Raw genomic sequence first — 22776 nt, 5'->3', positions numbered from 1 at the left:
GAAAAGTCTGTGTTTCCTCTGAAATTTCGAAACGAGACTGAAATCAATCACTGCAAAATCAAAGCGAGGCGGTACTTGATGTCCCGAGACGATCTCGTTCGAAACTCTGGTATCATATTTGAAGAAATTATTAAAAATGAATTTAAATTACTGTGTGTCTTATCCAGACATACCAAGCATATATTTTATTGACTTCTTTTTTCAAAGTGTCGTGTATTTTGTTTACTGTAATTGCAAAGTTAATGCATTAGTAACAATTGCGAGCCTGTGCTGCCCGGTTTAATCTATTTAGGATATATTTCCTTATTTTGATGGGCCTCCTCGATGGTGCAGTGGTAGCGTCGTTGCCTTGTAATCAAGGGGTCCCCGGTTCGATACCTGGAGGAGGCACATAGTGGTTCGGATCCCACTTTAAACTGTAGGTCCAGTCCCGATTAGCCTTACTGTGCACAAAGTGGACTTAAAACACCAAATCAAACCAAATCAATTTCCTTATTTTGACGGTTCACAGCATCGAAACAAGATATAAAGCAGAAAATGTTATTAAGAAAAGTTTTGCTTTAAAGACATATACATTGTGAAACTTTGAGTGTTGACACAAAGTACGTGTTGCTTATACTAAACGTTTGGTGGGTCAGGACAAGATATCTCGCCTTGTAATTGAGGGGTCCAACATGCACAGCTTTGGATTTTATTTTAAACTGCAGATTCAGTCCCGATTAGCCCATGAAGTGAATATACATAGAATAAGTTTTAACAACTTCTGAGTGGACACCGAAACAAAAGAAAAGCACAAACGAGAATGAGAAGGACCTCACCACACAGGAGAGGAGATGAGGCTGTGACAATTCTCGACTCGTCTCATCTCGATGTCATTCCTAGGTGCAATGAAAGGTTCCACTTTCCTAGACATTAGAACAGGGTGCAATTTGTGATTTTATCAGAGGACAACAACTTAATTTTACCTAAGTATTAGATATAGTACTTAGAATTGGACATTAATCACTTCAAATCTAATTTTGATATTGAATGCAATACAAACACAACGCCATTTGAAGTTAAACCCTAAAGTCAAACTGGAAGAAAATTACATTAGTCAAATGAATGCACGGGATAAATGAGACTCACTGCAGATCCTATGGTTTGCCAGTTGGCTTGTCTAGAGCACTGTGTTATCTAGACTAAACTTCATTCAATTTCTTGCAATTTTTTCTGCATGAAAGCAATGCAGTGGGGGTATAAGGAAAGGAAAAGTATGTTTAGAACTTCTAAATTATTTTTCTAATCAGTTAAGGTTCGGTTTATGACATTTCACATTTGGCTGGTAGATATTGGTAGATTTTTGATTGAATTCACAAGGTCTTTGAGTGAGATGGGAATGTTTAATTGAGTGATTTGGTTTATTTTACTTCACATTTTTGCCACTTCTGGCTAATCGCGAAAATGAGGAATGGTGATGATATGATGAATAACACCCATGCCCAGGCCAGGATTCGAAACGGGGACCTCTAGTGTCATACAACACTATGCTAATCACTCCGCCACAGAAGCTGGCGAGGTGGGAATGTGTTTTGGATTTTCTTTGTAGATGTGAAAATCTTTAACTGTGACGTGCACATGCTTTTGCTTACATTAAAGTTCAACTTTTCATGTAAACAAGGAATTGACAAGTCACCTTAAAAAACGCATGTATATGCATTTAATACCACTAAATATGAAAAGTAACCTTGGCCAGCTCTTCATATTGTCCACCGAAGATTGAAAATAAAAATAAAACAACTTTCGAGTGTATGGCTTTCCTTGCTTGCTCTGACATCTGAAAGATTTCAGTTTTGTATATGTAATAATAGTACTTTCAGTACTTGAAGAACAAATAATTTTGTTACAAATAAATGCTTTGTCAAATGTTTTACAAATTTTCCAAAGTTAAACCTCTTATGAGTTGACTGGGAACCATCTCAACTCAATATTTTCTTAAAAAATACAACACCATATAGATGTCTGAGGAAATACCAAATACATGGCTTCTAAAAGACATTGGATGTGGTACACATCTGCCATAAATTGTTTAAAGATATTTTTATGCTTAGCTATGGGACTTTTCAATTAAAATGAACTGAACTGATGTGGACTCTATAAGTATGATATATTCAATAATATTCTTTCTATATCCGGTTGGTGAGAGACGATTATTCCTGGTTGGGATGGCTGAAGATACAGGAGAGGGGGAAATCATCCTCACTCCCTTTAATCTCCACCTGAATTAAAAATCAATAGACGTATCTTTGTTCGCAATTTTCACATTTCAAACTCCTGATATTCCATTTTGATAAATTAAAAATGAGCCCATGAACAAGGTCCAGAGCTTTATATTTTTTGGAATTGTTCTCGTTAAAATCTGTTTTTAAAATGGCCATAAACACTAAAAAAACAAAGAAATAAAAATTATTTATGAAAATATTTAATAAAAAAAAACAGGAAATTCGTGTGCTGTTCTAAAATAAAATATTTCCGATGCCTTCACATTATACCTATAGGTACTACCTTTGAAGTAGTATATGTGTAGTATATATATCCGTGGCTGAATTTTGTACCCCCCCCCCCCAAATGAAAAAAGTACCTGCGCCACTGCTTTTGAGCATAGTCATTCACCATGGGTACATCACCAATTCAGTGTGAACATGTATATTTGCTCAGTACTTAGAACATAATTATTAAACATAGCAATTGTGCAGACATTGGCACATTTTAGTCCAGAGTTTTTACGTGATGCCATGTGCTTAGGGAAGAGATTCTGGGTTTGCAGAGTTGCATTGCACATTGGCATCAATCCCACTTTAAACTGTAGGCTCAGTCCTGATTAAATAATCTGAGCATAAAGTTATGAGGCAACTCACCTTGATTTTCCTGTATGCATTTTATACCCTTGTCATCACATAGACGTTGCCTGTCTGTAATTAAAACACAAACATTCGATAAATACCAAACTTAGGAAGAAGTCAAGTAAATACAAGGGAAATCTCTTCATTATTCGCATATGAATTAGACCAAGATTTAGTACCTTGCAGGACAATAGACTCCAGAGAAGAACTTGAAAGAAAGAAGCCAATATATATTTTCACCCCTTTATGAAAACTCAAGCTTTACATACAAATATGAATGAATATGTGCAATATTCACATCACAATTAACAAACTTTAATATTTTGCAAATCAGAATTTAACTTGAAATCATCATGTTATTATGACAAATAGTTACCATATTTCAATCAAAGATGAGAAAGACAGCCTCTTCTCAAATATGTAAGGATCGATCAAGTGAAACATAGACAGAGCTGGCAACACTACAGACATTTGAGGGGTTTGCTGAATGGTGGCAGTACTGCATGCATTGGTTTATGTGGTAATGGTACAGTACTTTGTTAAAGTCTGTGCGATGCATCTGCTGAGTAGAGGAGGACATTCTCGCAGGTGTGTAGTCCCAAGTAAGCACAACCGTTGGGCCAAATGTAGTTTTTATGTGGGAAAGGTTGGGTTTGCATTGTTGGTCCAATGGTTGTTGCCAAAGCTTTCCCAACCATGGAAAAGTGAGTCAAAATCAATTTTAAAAGCTACTCTCTCATGTTAAGACAACTTTCAAGAGTATGCTGTAAATTCTAGAGTGTAAAATAAGTGACATGTAACAGTGATTCTTTTTTAAATATTTCAGACACAGCATATACTGGACATATAATATTTTATTAATGAAAGTAGAAGTTATTTTTAACTTGTAGTTACACTCAAGTCCTTTGTCAGGCACCATGGATAAAAGATATCTCTGTGCTGGGAATTGCTTATTGTTTGTCTGTTTAGCTGTAGTAGAAAAAGCAAACTCTTACAGATATTCTTGTGAAGGTGGTTGAAGATCCATATATGTAAAATAAACAATGTTATGTGTAGACAAAATTCCATGGAAGATGGAGAACTAAGTAAACTCTAGAAAGTTGTTCTGTGCTACCACTTGAAGGTACGTTGAAAACAATGATACCAGATGAATGAGAATGTGCTATGTATTTTTTTTTTATTTTACACAAATTATTTGTACTACAGTCTATATTTGGCCTCACTAAATTATATATATCAGAAAACAAACCTATCTATACTTTAGTTTTCCGTATATTGGCCCAATGTAAAAACCACACATTGAGCCAATGTTGGAAACATGGCCAATATTACCATTCCCAAATGGTATATTCTTACGTTTGGCCAATCATTTTCAGTACGGTTGGTCCAACATTTGGCCAATCACTTTTGGTTACTTGGAATGTATAGGTCCAGGTGGGCACAATGTGCCATAATCCAATTCCTGTGCAAAGAAGGTGTTTTGTCAAGTGAAATCTTTTGTCGAATGCAAGCAGGATGTAAGGATGCTTGTTTGAAATGTAGTACTGTGTATAAGTGGTGTGCTGAGTTTCAAGAAGGACAGGAAAGCATGGTGGATCTCACATGACCTGGGAAGTCGCCTGTAACACTGTGCAACAGTTATTTTGCACCAGAGAAGTGAACATGTGTTCCTCACTAATTTTGTTATGCTGATTTCAAATACACAATCACTTTTTCTTCTACATGTACAAGTTCAGAGACCAAGGTGTGACATCATATCCAATAGGAGTAAATTTTCTCATATTGAGCTGGCAACGCTGCAGGTATTTTGGCGACTACTTCACTATTTTTTGATTACCTCAGATGTGTGAAGTTGTGTCAGATTGTATACTTTGTTCCTGTATAAGGAAAGTACCATCAACTTTTGAAAAAAAATATTTTGTGGACCTTTTTGTGGATTCATCCAAATTCAGTCTGAGGACTGTTCTTCTTCATGGCAGAAATGAGTTACCCTTATGAAGCCCATACTTGGAATGTTTGCAGTTACCTGAAAGTTGTGTTACTACTTACTGGTTTGCAAAGAAGAATGTACTGTTGGTTTTTTTTATCTCTGAGACATCTGTGACACAGCTAACCACTACATGAAGAATGAATGGACAAAACAAGAAAATTAAAATATTTGCATGAACAATGCTCACCAAACATCCTTAGTTTCTCCAGAAAAAATAATAGTATCTCTACAGGGAGTTACAGAGCTCACCATACCAAAAAAAAAATGAAAAAAGAAACAGTCTTCGAAATGTACATGTATGACTTTTTTATTCTCGTAGGTAAGACTGTCTCTAAAAATTGTGATGGGGTATGTAGTTTTGGAATTTCTGAAATCAGCACTCATTTCATTTCTGATGCACGAAAAATGTTAAAATTTACTGCAAAGTGTAATCACTCTGGAAACAATTAAAAGCTGTGGACATATTGGTAAAGGAAAATGTTTGTATAACTATATGTGAGCCTTCAACGGCTGTCAACCTCAGCACCAAGTCTATTCACATGATCCTGCACAAAGAACTGGGGTAATGTAAACTGTGTGACCAGTAGGTACCCTGGCACCTCACAGACCAGCACTCTTCTTTGCAGAGGATGAACAGAATCTTGTTGGTGGGGGTGCCTATCTTTAAGCTCACTGGAACTGTCCTCAGTATGCTGTCATTATGATATAGTGCATGATATCTAATACACAAAGTATTTGACTTGCGACTCCTATCTATGCTTCATTTGAATAACCCTTAAAAAACTACAAATATATTTTTAATACACAGTCTTTCAAAGGTAGCAGTACCATAACTTTGGTCACTTATGACATGAAAAGAGGGAGAGATAGAATTAAGCCTATCTGACTGAAATATTTAAAAATACTTTTGATTGACAGTTTACTACATACAGGAATTCTCAAAATCAAATAAAAAAATAATACCAATTAGGGGAGTGTAAAAGAGATAAGTAAATCTCACAAGGTTATAATTTATAGTTGCATGCTAATCTGTGATTTGCAACCTAGGGAGAAGTGAAAATGTGATATTTTAGTGGCATGTGATTTCAGTTAGCAATACTGGAAGTCCAGAATTTTGTTAGCAAATGCAGGTAACATGTACCCAAGGACTGTCCATACATTGATTGACTGATTTGGTGTTTTAAGTCCACTTTATGCACAAAAAGGCTAAGGACTGTCCATACAACAGCATGAAAATCATTCATAGTTTTTGCCATGAAATGATACTTCTAAAAAGATTCTTGGTTGCACCTGGCTAGTCTGGTTTGACTTTCCCAAGCTCCATTCTAACTATATAGGCATTGCCTGAAACCTCTTACTCTGCAACATAAGACAAGTCATTTAAATTTGTGTTCACAATGCAGTTGAACATTACAATAGACTAATTCAATGAAATTCAATAATATAATATACTGTGCTAATACAATGGAATGATACCTTATGATGGAAGAACTATAAGCATGGACTATGAGATTTAGTTCATCAATGGATCATTTGTTTGTACCCTATAGTATCTTTTGTTCTTGTTTTAGCGATTTAGTCTGTTATAACAACATGAGTAAACATATTGAGGTTATACTGTATAATACATGTGCATTTTGATTCCTTGATAATATCTAAATTAGTAAAGGTTGCGTAAAAATTTGTTGCTATTGATACTGTTATTGCATGCTCAGATACTGATCAATTGAGTAATAGCAGTCTTGTAGTAAGTCTTTCTTTTTTCTTTATTTCTTAAAGTCAATTGTTTTTATGTGGTTACCAGAGGCCGCATGTAGCCGCTGTTACCACAGGTAACACCAAAATATAAATTGAAGAACCTGTCTTAAAATATTGTTATGTACATAAACTGGTAACATTGTCGTAAAGTAAACATTGCAGACTGACATTTTTTCTGACACCGGCAAAAGCGAAGAGGAGGACTGATCCAGTACCCTCCTCAGGCAACATGAGGAAAGGGCCCTGAGCTCACACAAGGAAGACTTTCCGTCACGGCAAAGACTGTTACGGTGGGAGGAGGAGGCAGGTTATTGACATGACTGTTTAGCCGCTGCAGTTGCTGGTGATCCTTACCGGATACAGATCAGTGTTGCCATATTCAATTGACAGTAAAGAGCTAAGTCGCCTAATCGGGTCTATCTTACTCGGAAGGTGTCCAGTCACACTGGGGAACGGTGCCGCAGTGGTAGCGTCGCCCCCTTGTAATCAAGGGATCCTAGGTTTGATACCTGGTGGAGGCACAAGTGGTTCGGATCCCACTTTAAACTGTCCCGATTATCATTGCTGTGCATGGGTGGACTTAAATCGCCAAATCAAAATTTAAAAAAATCAAATCACTCTGGGGGAAAGCAAACTACCAAGTGATATTTTGTATTTACTCTAAATATCAGCTATTACGAAAGTCCTCTTTGTCCTTCTTCAACATCATGGGTGAGAAGCAGAGGAGAGGGATGGGTATGGTCAAGAAGCTGTCCTTCTAAAAATGTCAACCTAAAATTCTATATTTCACACATATAATATTATTTCGGTTACAGGAATTTGTGATAATTGTTGAAAGGGCCGATTGAGATTGACATACGTTGTCGCAGGAATGCGATAGTTTCGGATTGAAGCAATGTTTTTGAGATGGCAGAACTGTTTTTGGGTGAAAACATTACTTACAAGCATAATTTCCTGAATGTTATCTTAGCACGCTCTGAAGTGTCAGGTGTCGCAGGTTCGAATCCTCAGCAAGAAATGGTTATTTCAATGTTTGTTGTTATTATTTTACTTACATAATTATAAAAATTAATAATTACATACACAAGGAAATAATAATTTTATTTCAATAATTCACCATGCATCCTCATCATCACGATTATCCTACAAAGCGAAAGCCTTAAAGGTAGCAAGGGACGCAAAATATACGAAATAGTAGTGGTGTCAGAAATGAGATTTCAGTGGATTTAGCGAAACATGGGAGTGGGAGTAGTTAGGAAACAGATGAAGACTACATCTACTCTACATACGTCTTATTTGAAACGAAAAGTTTCGCCATTTGGGCAAATCTGGTTTCAAAAGAACTAAGATGGCAACAGTAGTAGAACTGGACTTCTTGCAGGTTCGGAAGGAAATATTGGGGAAGAGCCGATACTGAGAGGGGAGTGGGCAAGGAGGGTGCTTCATGTGTTAGAAAAGTAAACAACGGTTTGCGGGAGGGACTGTGCAGTGCGAGTTTTGAAAGTGGTGTCTTTGGTCTTTATGTTGTTTTCGGGCATTGCCAATTAATTAATGGAGCTTGCTCCAAGTTCCGAGGTGGCGGGTTCATCCTATCTGAACAGTGTGTGTAATTGTGCGATAGAAGATATTCTGAAGCAATCGTTTGGTTTGTTCTTTTACAGAAAAAAAGCAAAATTATGGTGAAAGGGAGGCCAAAGTCTATTTTGATCGATTTAAAAACCAAGTTGTCTGCTGGATATGACTGAAATTTCAATGTTTCGTGGTATAATGACTATCCGAGATTATGTGGATGTGCACAGTTGTCGAAACTGTTTTGTTGGCCATGTACTCTATTTTCGGGTGAAAAAAAAGTGTGGAATTCAGGTGTGGATAACATGGACCATGACACACCCAAAAATTCAAATTCAAATGAAAAACTTCACTTTATGACAGCATCATAGAACTTTTTTGATTTGATTTGATTGATTTTGCTTGGCTTGTGCCACTTTTGGCTAATTCACAAAGATGGGGATGAGTGATGATATGATGAAGTTGATAAATAGACATCACAAACGTCCATGCCCAAGCCAGGATTCGAACCCGGGACCACAGCATCATATAACTATTTTCAAAGAAGAGTCGTCGGATTGATCTGCTCTATAAGTAGCCTTCGAAGGTTTCTGTAAGTATCAAATTACGTATTATTGTGTCAACAACCAATGTTTGGGATTTCACTTCAGTCCTTATGTCAACATTTTTTTTACTGATTAATAACTTTACCAAAATCTAGTATTGAATTGCAGACGTACCAGATTAATATTATATGAACTACTTGGAAGACATTGGGGGGGGAGGGAATGAGGTGGGGAGGCACCCAAGTCTTATGGCTCCTCCCTTAAATGTCCTACTGATAACCGGTAACACTTTTAAAAATCCCACGCCACGCCACTGGTGGTTACCAAGTTTGTTGTATAAGTGAATACTTAGGTTCTTTTTCATATAACACATACAAAATATGGCGGCACTTAAAAAAGTTGTAGTACTTTGATTTTACATAATCTAACCTAACAGATGATATATGAAGAGGGATGTGGGTGGAAGAATAACTAAATCCATAGACATTCTACATGAGTAATTTCATCTTGCCCCCATCATTATTCATACAACTTTCTCTTGTAAGATAAAGGTATGTCTGCTTTGTAGAATTCCCTGTATGGAAAAACTGGCAATCAAAAGTATTTAAATTATCTGAATGGGAGAATATTCATAATGCAGTAACACCTCTGTAAATGTCTCTTTCTTTTCTCATTTTATAGTGATTGAAGTTAGGTTGCATGATTTTTAAAAAACACTGTATGCACTATCTTGTAATTTACTGTTTTAGTGAAAAAGTACAAAAAAATAATTTTTGTAATATAAAGTTAATTATTAAAAAATAATTGATTTAATCTTTAGTCACTGAAAATTATAGTCATACCAAGAAGAGAAAGACCATGCCGAATTTGCAAACTAAATTGGACAGTCATTTACTTACTTCTCTCATCCTCACCACACATAAAAATGTTCCCTTCACTTTTGCCTGAGTGCCCCTGTGTTGCTATATTTATAACTTCTCTTCCTTGCTTTGTTGGCAAAAAATTAAACAATGTTAAATGTTAACACCTCTGCTTTCAATGAGCTTTTCATGATGGTACAAAGACTTTGACTGAATAAATGATGTATTTAAGAATGGTGCACATATTGGCAATGCAGGGGCAGATTACATGGTAAGCAACTGATTGCATCTTTTTCTTAGGGTTGGAAATTCAATCCCAGGATCAGAGGTTTCTTCTCTTCTTGGTAGGACATTAGCTGATAGCATAATAAATAAATTTGAGGATCATGGCACGTGTCCAAATCACGAAGGGTTGTAGTTAAAGAGATATAGAAAACAGATTTTCAAAATTGGCTGAATAAAATCACTATTTCCAATTCATATCCATATAATAGCATAAGTATTGCACACAGAAACCTTGCACTCAACAGGTGGGAACATATGCAGGATTTTGCTCTGAAAAGGGCAGAATCAATAATGCGGGACTATAACTCAGTTTGATAGTCTTTCTTGTGCTTGTGCTTGTGCGTTTACTATTTTAGTATTTCCTTTTTCAAACGGACAATGAACTAAGGAAAACATATGGTACATTATGAATGAATATGTGCGAGAATAGAGGAAGAGGCATGGTAATACTGTAGTCTTCATACTCTTGAATGTTTCCCTTCAGAAAAGTCAAGCAGAAGTTGAAAATATCCTGTTTTCAATATGCCACTGTTTTATATAATCAGGATTAACTAACTAAACTAACTCTCTAGCTTTCTTAAACCTGAAGGTTCATGGCTGCAGCAACACAGGCCTTCCATCTGTCCCTATCCTGAGCAAGATCTATATACTCTTTTCCATCCCTACCGATTTCCTTTAGGTCCATCTCAACGTTGTCCCTCCATCTTCGTCTTTGCCTTCCTATAGGTCTTTTACCATCAGGTTTCCCAACAAGAATCCTGCAAACTCCTCTCTCCTCTCCCATTCGTGCCACATGGCCTGCCCACCTAAGTCTTTTTGATTTAATTATTCTAATAATATCTGGATATGAATACAAATGATGCACTTCTAAATTATGTAACCTTCTCCACTCACCTGTCTCCTCATCCCTATTAGGTCCAAAGATTTTCCTAAGGATCTTATTTTCAAATACTCTCAATTTATGTTCTTCTTTCAATGTAAGGGACCAAGTTTCACATCCATATAATACTACAGGCAAAATTACTGTTTTGTATATTTTAACTTTTAGTTTCTTAGATATTAAACAAGAAGACAAAAATTTATGAAGAGAGAAGTAACATGAATTTCCTGAATTAAGCCTACTTTTTATTTCCTCTTTGATATAATTTTCATTTGTTAATATTACTCCTAAGTATTTGAATTTGGAAACTGGTTCAAACGAGTTGTTATCAATAGTTAGATTTTGATTATTACCTAACACCTGGTTTCGGCCTGTAAGCATATATTTAGTTTTCTCTTTGTTAACTTCCAAACCTATCTCTTTAGCAGGTTTGAAAAATATTTTAGCATTATTCTTAATTGTATGTATATCATCCCCTAGTAAGTCTACATCATCTGCATATGCTAACAACTGAGTCATATCATTTAATTTTAGTCCTTCGTTAGTTTCTTTTACCTTCCTAACAGCATATTCTAAGGCAAAATTAAAGAGCAATGGAGATAATGCATCTCCTTGTTTTAACCCATCATGAATTGTGAGATTTTTGCAAACTGTCATCCAAAAACAATATATTAATGGAATCATAGCCTGTTTATGTTTTTCTAAATACTGTCTGTAAGTCTCCTTCTCACCCTTCTCTCTCTCTCTCTCGCTCTGTAGTGTTTTCTTTAATTCTATCAATACACATCCTGTGCATTCATCACACCCTCATATGAATCTCTGTACCCCTAGATTCAAAATCGTGATGATGCCCATGAAATTCACCCTGCAAGTACTAGGCAGTGGATATTTTACACTGTCGCCATCTTACCTTCTGCACCATACCCAATGAGAATGTCAGTGCAGTTGCATAGCTCCATCTTCCTCTCCACTCTGCATTGTGCTATGCAGCCAGAGTAGCTGTAGTAGTCAAAGGCCCACATGACGTCATTCTCATCAGGGAATCTGCATCCTCTGGACTCTACAGGAAGAGTTCTTACATTGTCGTCTGCAACTTCATCTGTCACCAGGTACTCAATCACCATATATTCATGGAGTTTAATTGATTTATACTCCATGTGCAGAATGGGAGTAGATACTGGAACCTCATCTCCACCGTGGCATGCAAACTGCAATAAAGAATTTGTAGTTTCAAAATCAAATCATATTATTATTATTTCACCTTATTTTACATGATTTGATACCATAGCAGTTTTATGTTTTATGCGTCATGAACTTGAGTTCAGGCAAAAGCATTCCAACAATGATCTGACCGTGTCATGTCATGTGCTGACTTGTGTTTTCTCAGTGAGCTGGTTGCATGTTTCTCTCTCACTCCCTCTGCCTCTCTCTCTCTGTTTCTCCCCTCTTATCAAATTAATTGCATGGACATCATTAGCAGAGGGACAGAGGAGACATGTCTTCCCTCAACAAACAAGAAAATTATATTGCGTATATATAATATATTGTGGTGTTGTACACCATGTCATCTCAATAATTCAAAGGTAGTGACATTTATGACTACTCTACTTGCTGTACCTGTACCTTCTGATTGTGTTGCACATTGTGTTCCTTGCTTCAGTCAAGAGTCGTAAATTATTCTCAAAACCTATGACATATTTGAGTAGCAACTTGTTAAAGGAAAAGTGCTACACTGGATATATTACAGCTATCCAGTGTACATTACACCCATGGTATGAGTCAAATACCTGGGCTACCTCTCAATGCTGTAGTATTACAATTGAAGAAAAATGGTGTTTGGGGAAAGGAAGTCTTCATTCATGTTTTGGGATTCTTGAAGTGAAGTGACATCCCATACAGCACACAAATATCCAGGAAATGTCTAATGGATGTCTTCTAGATATTTCTGTCGAAATTCTGGATAGCCATAGGATATCCAGGAACATCCACACGTGTGCACTCCGGTACAGCAAAGTCAGCAGTGGTGGCACACAGCATAACTGTTACAAATTAATTTTTTAACTTTTGTTTTTTTTTATTATTTCTTCTGGCTTGCCTCAATCTTCAAGCCTCCAAGGTTTGTCTTTTTCGGACATGGGGCGATCAACACACTCTCGCGGCACGTTGACAAAACATGTATGTAAGATCACCCTGGCCATCCTGTAGGCAGCCAACGCCATCAAGGTCCCTAGGAACCAACGGGCGACCTTGACGGATCCAATGGGACTTTAAGCTATCTAGGGGAAAATTTTGTTTCCCAATGGGCAAGCTCTGAACGAAAGCCAGAGTGTCATCGTTTCACTCGGTTGATGGCTCAGTGTTGCGAACTTCACGATAAGTGTCCAAGTGCACTGTATACTGTCAGCGATCTAGCATATCCACCAAGCTAGTTAACATTTATTTTCATAAACAAACTATAAAGTTTCATAACATATGATTGCTGACACACGGATGACATATTCTATGTGAAGATAAACGTTTCCGAGCGTTCGGTCTATTAAGACAGCTAATATGTCCATGCACCCATCTGCCAAATAGAGTTGGTAAAACTTGCTGGTCGTGGTCACACTTTTTTCAAGCGCTTTGCGAGGTGAAAAATTATGGTTTTTCAGGTGGGTGAATTTCTATATGTTTGCTTCAAACACTTTAGTGTTGGCATTGTTTACTATTTACTATGGGAAGAACTACATGGTGCCAAAGTGCATTATTGAATATTGCAATGTGTGAAAATCTTTGAAAATTGTTTCAATCATCCCCGATCGTCTGTTGCATTAAATACATTTGACAACACACAAACTGAAATTCGAAGAAATGAACAACTGCACCAGGACATTCATCTTTTCCCTTAGAAACGGTATGGAAACAGTATCAGGTAGAGTGCTAATTTTTTTCAGTATAACGTACCACGTAGAAGCAACAAATTCTTGGTTTTCTTAATTTTTCTGGATCTGCTTCCCAGGGTGCAAAATCCTGGGGAGGATGGGGGATTTTCTCCCAACCAACAATCTTGCCCTCAAAAATCCCCCCACCAAAAAATTTCAGGGGGGAGAGTTTTTGTTACAACAAACGAAAGATAAGCAATTACTTTTAATTTCAAATATACTGTACTAAGAATAATATCAAAAACATACACAAATTAGTGTACTTGTGAGTGTTCAATGCTTTTTCTCTCTCAAGAGATCATTAACCCTCCAGTTCCCGAAGGTACATGTGTGATAGAAAATTTATACTTTTCACATTTCTTGGATGTAATTTATATCTCTCAATGAATTTATTTCTCACTTTAGTAACTTTTACAACGATACATACTTTTACAGGGGCGTCCCCTGTAGGGGACACTGGGAAGTAGATGAACATTAATGAAAAAAAGTGTTTCCATTTGAACACTTATGTATTATACAACGTATACTGATACAGGAATACAAATCATTGATAAACCTTTTATACACTTTGAAACATAGTTAAATAATTGTAGTTCTGAATTAGCATTCCACTTTTACTATCACTATTTTGTATGGAACTCATACCAACATTGAAGTTGAAGGCCAACTTTACACTTCGTACACATGACTCTCGTGTGTTTGTGACATTTGGCACATCTCTTTTGTGAACACTCCTGTGGAATGTGTTCACTAATATCTCCGTCGTCTCGTACTTCATCAGGCACTCTACTGTCGGCTGGGGAAGCACATGCATAATGTCTCTGACGGCATGTGCCATGGACTTCACAATGAACACGCACAATGTTTCTGCGAAAATCGCAGTATGTGTAACTCTTGTCTTTATATTTTCTGAACAAATACCAAGCATTTTGGCATGCGGCATCAAGGCCAAATGCAAATAGGGAATACCACCACTTTTTACCTCTAAGGCCAACACGAAGTGAATCTATATTTTCGTCGAACCTATCAGCTCTACCCATGTATCTGTTATACATTTGAACGACAGACGGACAGTCAACTTGTATCTTCTTCCTCCTTCCGCCAACAACTCCAACTCGGTCAACCTTAGAAATTGGATGAGCAGAATGATAATTTGAAGCAGGTGTTACGATACTATTTTCATGCCACTTCACTACCATCAAATTTTCAGTCGTCTTGAAGGACATTGTACTCCGTGGCTGCTTTCTCAGATCAGATGAATTATCAAGTGGACATTTCTCAAGTCTGTTTTCTCTAATAGTGCCAGTTCCTCCACTTCCGTGTTCACTGAGTGTTGAAAGCAGTCTGAAACTAGTAAAAAGATTATCAAAATAGAAGTTGTAGGGTCCAAATTCTTTGGGCATACGTGTCTCCATTTCAAGTATCACTGCTGCTTCGAAACCAAATTCATCTTGGTATGGGAGTTTTGAAGCTGCAGCACCTTGGTAAGGTTCGAATGAAATGAGATATCCTAGATTAGTGGCTGCAGACCACATTTTACATCCAAATTTGAAAGGTTTCCCATGAATATGCTGCTTTGAAGAGTGATGGCCATAGTATAGTACCATAGTCTCATCTATTGACACATGACTGGTGGCGACTTTACTAAATTGTTCAATGAAATTCTTATTTAGCAGGCTGAAATATTGGCGAACGTTTGCAAATTTATCATTGGGAGGTAAATTGAGATTATCACATAAATGTAAATTCTGCTGAATTTCAAAAAATCTGTTTCTACGCATACTGACAGATACCAGTTTGTTGTGAGTGTCATCTTTTGTTTCCCAAAACATTCTCATGTATTTTGGTCGGATATATCCAGTAAGGAACAAAATAGCTGAAAATACTTTCATTGCACTAATTGTTACATTCAAAACACGATTGTTTTGTAAACCATATTGATTACTCATTTCAACCATAAGAATTATAATTTCATTACTGAACATAGGTTCAAAGCACTGAACTGGTTGTTTAGTCCCGATCAACCCTGCCACAAGAAGATGAAAAACGATCAATTTTATCTGTCCATACTTTCATAGGAGTTGGTAAAAGCTTTCTCTTCTTTATTTTTGATGTCACCTTGTTATCACCTTTCGCTATTTCTGAAGCTTCAGAAATATTTTGAGAAGTTAATTTTACCTCCACTCTTGATCTCAGCACACCTGGAAGGTGATTGATGTCTACTTCCGCTTCATCTCCACTCTCCTCATCTGTAATACTTCCATCATCTGGAGAAAAAAGGACAACTTCCTCCACGTCATTGTCGTTCTGCATTAGAAGCTCAGCAATCTCGTGTAGTTGTAGACTGAAAAGACAAAGAAACTTGTTAGAACGTTACGGTTTCTTACAAATATTCTACACAATAATTATTATAAGATAATTTTTTTCTTATAAAAAATCAAACATTGGATGAGTGAGATGTGATTCACATCATGTAATGCCCAGTGTCCCCTCCAGGGGACACCCATTATTTCTCAATAAATAACTCGTATTTATAATTAGTGTTTGATCTTTCTTTTTATTTATTATTTAACGTTAGCCTATTACCTATATTATAAATTAACAAACATACACAGATCTTACCTTTTGTCTGTTGCACGTGTTTTTGAAGAGGAAGACATGGCGATACCGTCCATCAACTCCTCGGCCATTTTGAATTACTAGTTCCTGGAAGCGCCACCAGGTGAGTCAACAGTTATATCTGTATTGGCTGCCTTCAGAAATATACTAAAATTAGAAAGAATCCTAAAAAAATAATTAAAAATTAAGTTGAAAATGAAATATTACGTCTCAAAATAGAGTCCCCTGTAGGGGACACTGGGAATTCAAGGGTTAACAAATCTACACCAATATGCACAATAAATGTAAAACAAGAATGCAAAACAATAATAACTAGGAAATCTAATTGATTTATATTAACATAAAGCAAAATATAAATAAAAATTACACATAATAAAACCACTTCAACTATTTCATAATTTATTAACATCTTTAACCAGTTAGTAAAGGAATTAGTTTGCTGCTTTACAATATCTGATATACATAAAAGTAACAATTTTTTTTCTTTTTGTACCTAGTCTTACCATAAATACTGTCCCAAAATTGTAAGTAAATAGACACAAAATGGTGAGAGATATTGTAATATCAGAATAACATGAGATGCATGGATGCATTATGAACCAAAATCACAAATAATTATTCGAAATGGCCACCTTTAGCACTGACACACTTCTGAAGTCTTCGAGGCCACTCATCAATGGAATTACGCAACACATCAAGTGGAAACTCCGCAGCTGCCTTCTGAAGAGACCGCTTTAAACTGTCAATATTGGGATGTCTCTTCTTGCAAGCCATCTCCTGAAGCTTGGACCACAATTTGTAGTCCGAAGGGTTTAAGTCTGGACTGGCAGAGGGCCAATCTGACGTGGAAATGAAGTCAGGAACATTTGCCTCCAACCACTGCTGGGTGGTGCGTTCTTTGTGTGCTGGGGCTGAGTCCTGCTGGAAGCTCCAGTTCTCTCCATGGAAGATGGTGTCGGTAAGATTCTTGCATAGTGTCTCAAGCACTGTCTGCTGGTACACTTTGGCTGATGTTTTTACCCCTTTTTCACAGAAATGGAGCATGTCTTCATAGCAAATGTTCCAGACTTCATTTCCACTTCAGATTGGCCTTCTGCAAGTCCGGACTTATACCCTTTGGACTACAAATTGTGGTCCAAGCTTCAGGAGATGGCTTGGAAGAAGAGACATCCCAATATTGAAAGTTTAAAGCGGTCGGTCTCTTCAGAAGGCAGCTGCGGAGTTTCCACTTGATGTGTTGCATAATTCCATTGATGAGTGGCCACGAAGACTTCAGAAGTGTGTCAGTGCTAAAGGTGGCCATTTCGAATAATTATTTGTGATTTTGGTTCATAATGCATCCATGCATCTCATGTTATTCTGATATTACAATATCTCTCACCATTTTGTGTCTATTTACTTACAACTTTGGGACAGTATTTATGGTAAGACTATGTAATTAATAATAATATATTTTTAATTTAGTAATTTATTTTTACTTTTAATAACATTATAAATATGTATATCGTATAATTTTTATGTATGTTTGTGGGGAAGGGGGATTTGTAGATTAAGATATTTCTCCCCCTCACCAGTCTTAAATGATTTCGCTCCCTGCTGCTTCCCCAAAGGTAAATGTCACCGCATGCCACTGGGAACATCTAATACACATTCATTGGGCATCCCCTGGATATCCAAATATCCATGCAGGGGACATCCATAGGATATACAGGAAGTATATGTCTTGGACATTCTGTGGATCATTTTTGAACATGCTTTGGACATTCTGGGGATTATTTTTGGACATGATATGGATCATTGTGGACATTCTATGGATGAGTTTTGGACATGTTTCGGACATGGGTTCATGTGATCGGGATATTATCTGGATGTTTTTATTTCATTTTGGATAAGGATATATGCTGGACTAAAATTGTACCTACTCTGTACATTATGCTAATATTTTTTGCACATACTTTGGATACAAAAAGAACATTCCTGGACTAGATTTACACATATCTAAGACCTTGGGAACACATATGCCTATAACAAGTACTCCTCACTCTCTCACACACAAGTGAACTGATGCACACACATATCTACACATCTGAAAAAAGTTTTCTATTCACATGCATATCAATGATAAGCAGAGTATGCAGTTTATTCTTCACTACCATGGCTAAGGAAGGCAACATCCTTAATGCAACTGGCATTGTGTTCGAGGCACAAAGAAAGTCTAATGGCAAAGGAATTTGACCTGGTCCAGCACACATGCGTGACTTGCTGAAAAGACAATTGGCCTACGGATGATGCATTTCCTTTGGGAGATGTTTTTAAGTTACAATTTATTACTCCATCACAGAGTTTGAGATCTAACATAATTAACTTGAGACTAGATACTATGAATAAATCTTTAAATGGATATAAAAACATTTATGTCAAATGTTTAATATCATGTGGATGTAATATCACATATCTGATAAGCAACCAGAACAGAAGATCCCCTGGATATCCAAAACGAGAGATTCTCTGGATATCCAAGATGGGATATCTCATGGGCATCCTGTGTATATCCAGAGCTGAATATGCAGGACTAAGATGTCCATGGGATATCCACAATATTCATGGATCTGATCTGGACATTGTGGACGTTCCTTGTATGGGATTGTGTTTAATTACTCTTTTCATTTTAAAAATTGAAATCAGAAAATAATAAAAATTATGATTGTTTATGTTAACCCATGAAAATGCCAATCAAATGCCGGAATAAAATAGAGGGCATATGTGTATAATTGATTGAGTAAATATGAAGACCATATGAAAGGATCATTATTATTAATAACACTCAAGACTGAGGTTTTTACTAGCTGTGTTATGAGAGTAATAGAATTTTTAAAAACAAATTAAAAATTTAAGTTATAGTTCATTTTACCTGAAAGTAGTAAAACAGTCCTTACATTTTCAAAAACTTAACCTGTAAACAGTCGTGCAGGTCATCATGACCTGCATCTAACTTTGGTTCTTTATCAATCCCTTGGGGTTTGCAGAAAGCAAGTCAAGTTCACAGTAGCTTCTTATCTCCTTCTGCCCTCCACAGTCTGGCAGGCGATATTCAGTTTGCGCTCAGATGTCATCAGGAAAGGATGTATGTGGGTCGCTGTGACCCACCACGACCGCTAACTTTTGTGCATACATTCAGTGTTCGTGTTCCTACACTAATGTAGCATTCTTACTTAGTGTTTTGTAAAATATCTAATTCAACCAATATCAGGTTCTAGCTAAAATGTAACTTATGATAATTGGTTCACTAGTGTGCCATTAGCTGGATAACTTCTGCACCAACATATTTTCACGATATTTGGTACAATACAAAAAACAAGCATGAGCTGACTGATGTTTTGTTACCAGCAAGAATAGGGAAGAGCACTCTTCTCTTTTTGGATTTGGAAAAGATTTTGTAACACTGATTTCGTATGTTCCAAAAAAAGGAAAACTTGTCACCTTATTATCAACTATGCACCACAGGAAGGCCATTGATCCACATACTGCTTTCGGTAAAAACCTAAAGCAATTACATTTTATAACAGACCGGTGATTTTACTACTCTTTTGCTCTAACTGTGCTGTGGACACTACAAGCAACGTCATTGCAATCTCGACTTTTAAAGTGTCTTGTAACGTTCCGTTTAGGAGTTTTGTGTTGCTTTTAAGAACAGACTTGCCAGCAAGTGACATAAGTTTTTTAATGTCATATTAGATATTTGTTTTTATATTCTCATAGCAGCCAAATGCTTTGAGGTGCCGCTCTGGGTATCAGTCAAGGTGGTAAAATATGTTGGACTGTAACAAAAACTTTAAGAGATATTTAAAATATTCCAAGATTCAAAATTGTTGACACATTTGGTTTATTAATATAACTTAATTGCCATAGTGATGTAGTAGCAATGCACTTAGTGCTGCATATACAATATGAGTGTACATAATTTGGTTCATTGCGATAGTTTTTAATCTTGCAGTGCATTTATATATAAATATATACCATTAATTTTGCTATTAATATATGCTAGGAAAATAGTAAAAGATTAAAAATGCACATTTATGATGTTACAGCCTGAGAATTACAGCAAGACATAGTACTCAGAATATGAAGTAGAAAAGTACCATGAATGGCCACACACAGGAGATGTAGTAAGTAGAAATGTCAGCCAAAAATGCAGGCTCGACAAGAACTCAAATCCAGGTCTCTGGCAGAGCTATTGACCCAGCCTTGTTTTTTTCCTGATTTTCACTCATGCTGTTTTATTTGTGTGGAAATGGATTGTCTCTGTCAGTACCTTTGAAAGACTGATTTCTACAGCTCTATTCTGGGTTAAACTAGGCACCATTGATGTCAATAACATTTCAAACAAACAGAACAATAGCAATGGCAATGGCAATAGCAATGACAGAGAAAATTCCAGACAGGTAAAATAGCGGCAGCAAAATATCAGACAAAGTCAGGGCTTACTTGGTATTCAGGTTGCTAGAGTAATGTCTTGGTATGCCAGAGACCCAGGTTTGAGTCCTGGTTGAGGATGCATTTTTCATTGAAATTTCTATGTAACATGAACACTGTTGTTAACGTCGACAATGCATGCAAAGAAAATCATTATATCCAAATCATGAAGTGGCCTAAAAGCAACAATTGCAAATTAGAAAGGAGTCTTGCTGCAAGAAATTCTAGTGGGGAGTTTTCAAAACATGCCCTAAAACTTCCTCTTTTTTGCAAAACATCTCTCTCTCTCTCTCTCTCTCTCTTTCTAATATGCTTTACTTCCCAACAGGCATTTCTTAACGAACAAATTTTCAAAGTTGCAATTGGTTCTATTAAAGTCATGTTAAGCAGCTGTTCTGAACCAAAAAATGTTTCATTCAAGCATTGCACGTAACTAATGTCACACTTACCACCATTTTATCAGTGGTCCACATGAATGTTATGGTATACTCAAAGTCATGATTGGCATCCAAGAAAGCCTCGGGATGCAGTGTGGATCTGAAAGAATTAGGGAGAAATGTCAAGGGCTCACTTCTATTAATTTTAATGATGGAATATGAAAAAGCAAGTCCAGTGGGGCCCATTTCATGTGACGATTAGAGGGACATATACACAATGTGCATGCGTTAAGCAGAAATATAATGAAACTTCACCCTCAATTTTAACAAAAATATAAGTCCAACAAAAATGCTGTAAAGTAAGTTTACTTAAAAAATCCACTTTAGTCATTTCTTTAATCTTCAAGAGATGTATTGGATCTGACACCAAAACAAAGTGAAATTATTATGAAGGCATGTTACAGCTCACTCCTCTTCAGCTCTTTTCAAAGTCGCCTCATTGTGATATTCTCTATTCCTGGAACCAAAAATTCCTGTGTACAAAAATTTCCCTCCATTTTTAATTGTCCAGTCCTTTCCACTCCTCACATAACTTTCTGTGTTGATTGTCTCTGGAGTTGGTTGTCAAGTGGCTGCTCTGGATTCATATCGTAGCATCATATTTGTTTTTAAATATATGTTTTTATTGGCAGAATGCAGAATCAGATGTGATTTTTCCATGATTTTCCATGAAGCTGTTCTGTGCACCCCTGATCTCATGCTAGATGAAATATCATAACTTCAGCACATTTCATTTTCATTCATTTCTATGCATTCTAATTCCAAGAAGAATCATTTTTATCACATTCATCTGTTTGGTAAGGTGTTGGAAAATATCGGTACTTCAGGAATGGCAGGATAAAGAAAAACACATTGGATCCAAAACACCCAGGTGTCAATTCTCATGCCAGCATTATGCATGCATGGCTCAATGTTATGTTGCATTGACTACCTTCTATTCTACAAAAATAGATTCTTTGTGTAACAACCTCACTGAAGGGAAATATCTACTGATATTTCATATGTACACTGTATATCTCACCATTCATTTAAAAAAGAACTTGTACTGAAAGTGGGTATTGGGGTGGCAGGAAAAGTACATTCGTTTGAAGTAGTTTGCAGGGTCAGAAGTTGGCACACATCAGTGGTCGCAACTTCACATAAATAGGGGGTGGGTGCAAGATTGACGTAATGTATACATTTCTAGAGGACGTTTTGAGGGGGCAGAAAGTACATCATAACCCAAAAGTTGACACATATGGCGCACATTTAATTTTGAAAATGTATGATGCTCTTCTTGACCCTTCTTCCTGGCTCTCACGTCTACTCTACCTTGCCTGTTTCTTACCTAATCTCCTGCTTTCTCTCATTGTATCTTGCTCATGCATATTCACCAACAAGTGAAAAGTTCAAGAATGACACTTTCATTACAAGCTACGTCATACACAGAAATTAAATTGGTCTAGAGTTTTAAGAGATACCTCAGTGAACAAGTACATTGTGTAATTGACCCTTTTTATTTCCATAGGTAGTAAGTAATCAACAGAGGGGGGTGGGGGTGGGGGTTTGGAAAGATAC

The 22776-nt window shown here is 36.6% G+C and overlaps 1 protein-coding gene across 1 annotated transcript in view; it reads right to left on the bottom strand.

Annotated features, from left to right (window-relative positions):
• The window catches only part of LOC145991668 (uncharacterized), a 122290-nt gene that overhangs the window by 9065 nt on the left and 90449 nt on the right, over positions 1–22776 (bottom strand). Inside the window, exons 15-17 of the mRNA XM_083127732.1 lie at positions 21232–21319; positions 11680–11977; positions 2898–2951 (exon numbers count right to left, since the gene is read on the bottom strand). Of these exons, the coding sequence (XP_082983858.1) occupies positions 2898–2951; positions 11680–11977; positions 21232–21319 (440 nt within the window). The remainder of the gene's footprint in view (positions 1–2897; positions 2952–11679; positions 11978–21231; positions 21320–22776) is intronic.

The sequence above is a fragment of the Lepisma saccharinum genome, chromosome 8 (assembly GCF_977018435.1).
Source record: "Lepisma saccharinum chromosome 8, izLepSacc3.1, whole genome shotgun sequence".
Lineage (NCBI taxonomy): Eukaryota > Metazoa > Arthropoda > Insecta > Zygentoma > Lepismatidae > Lepisma > Lepisma saccharinum.
This window is presented reverse-complemented; position numbering and strand designations above follow the sequence as displayed.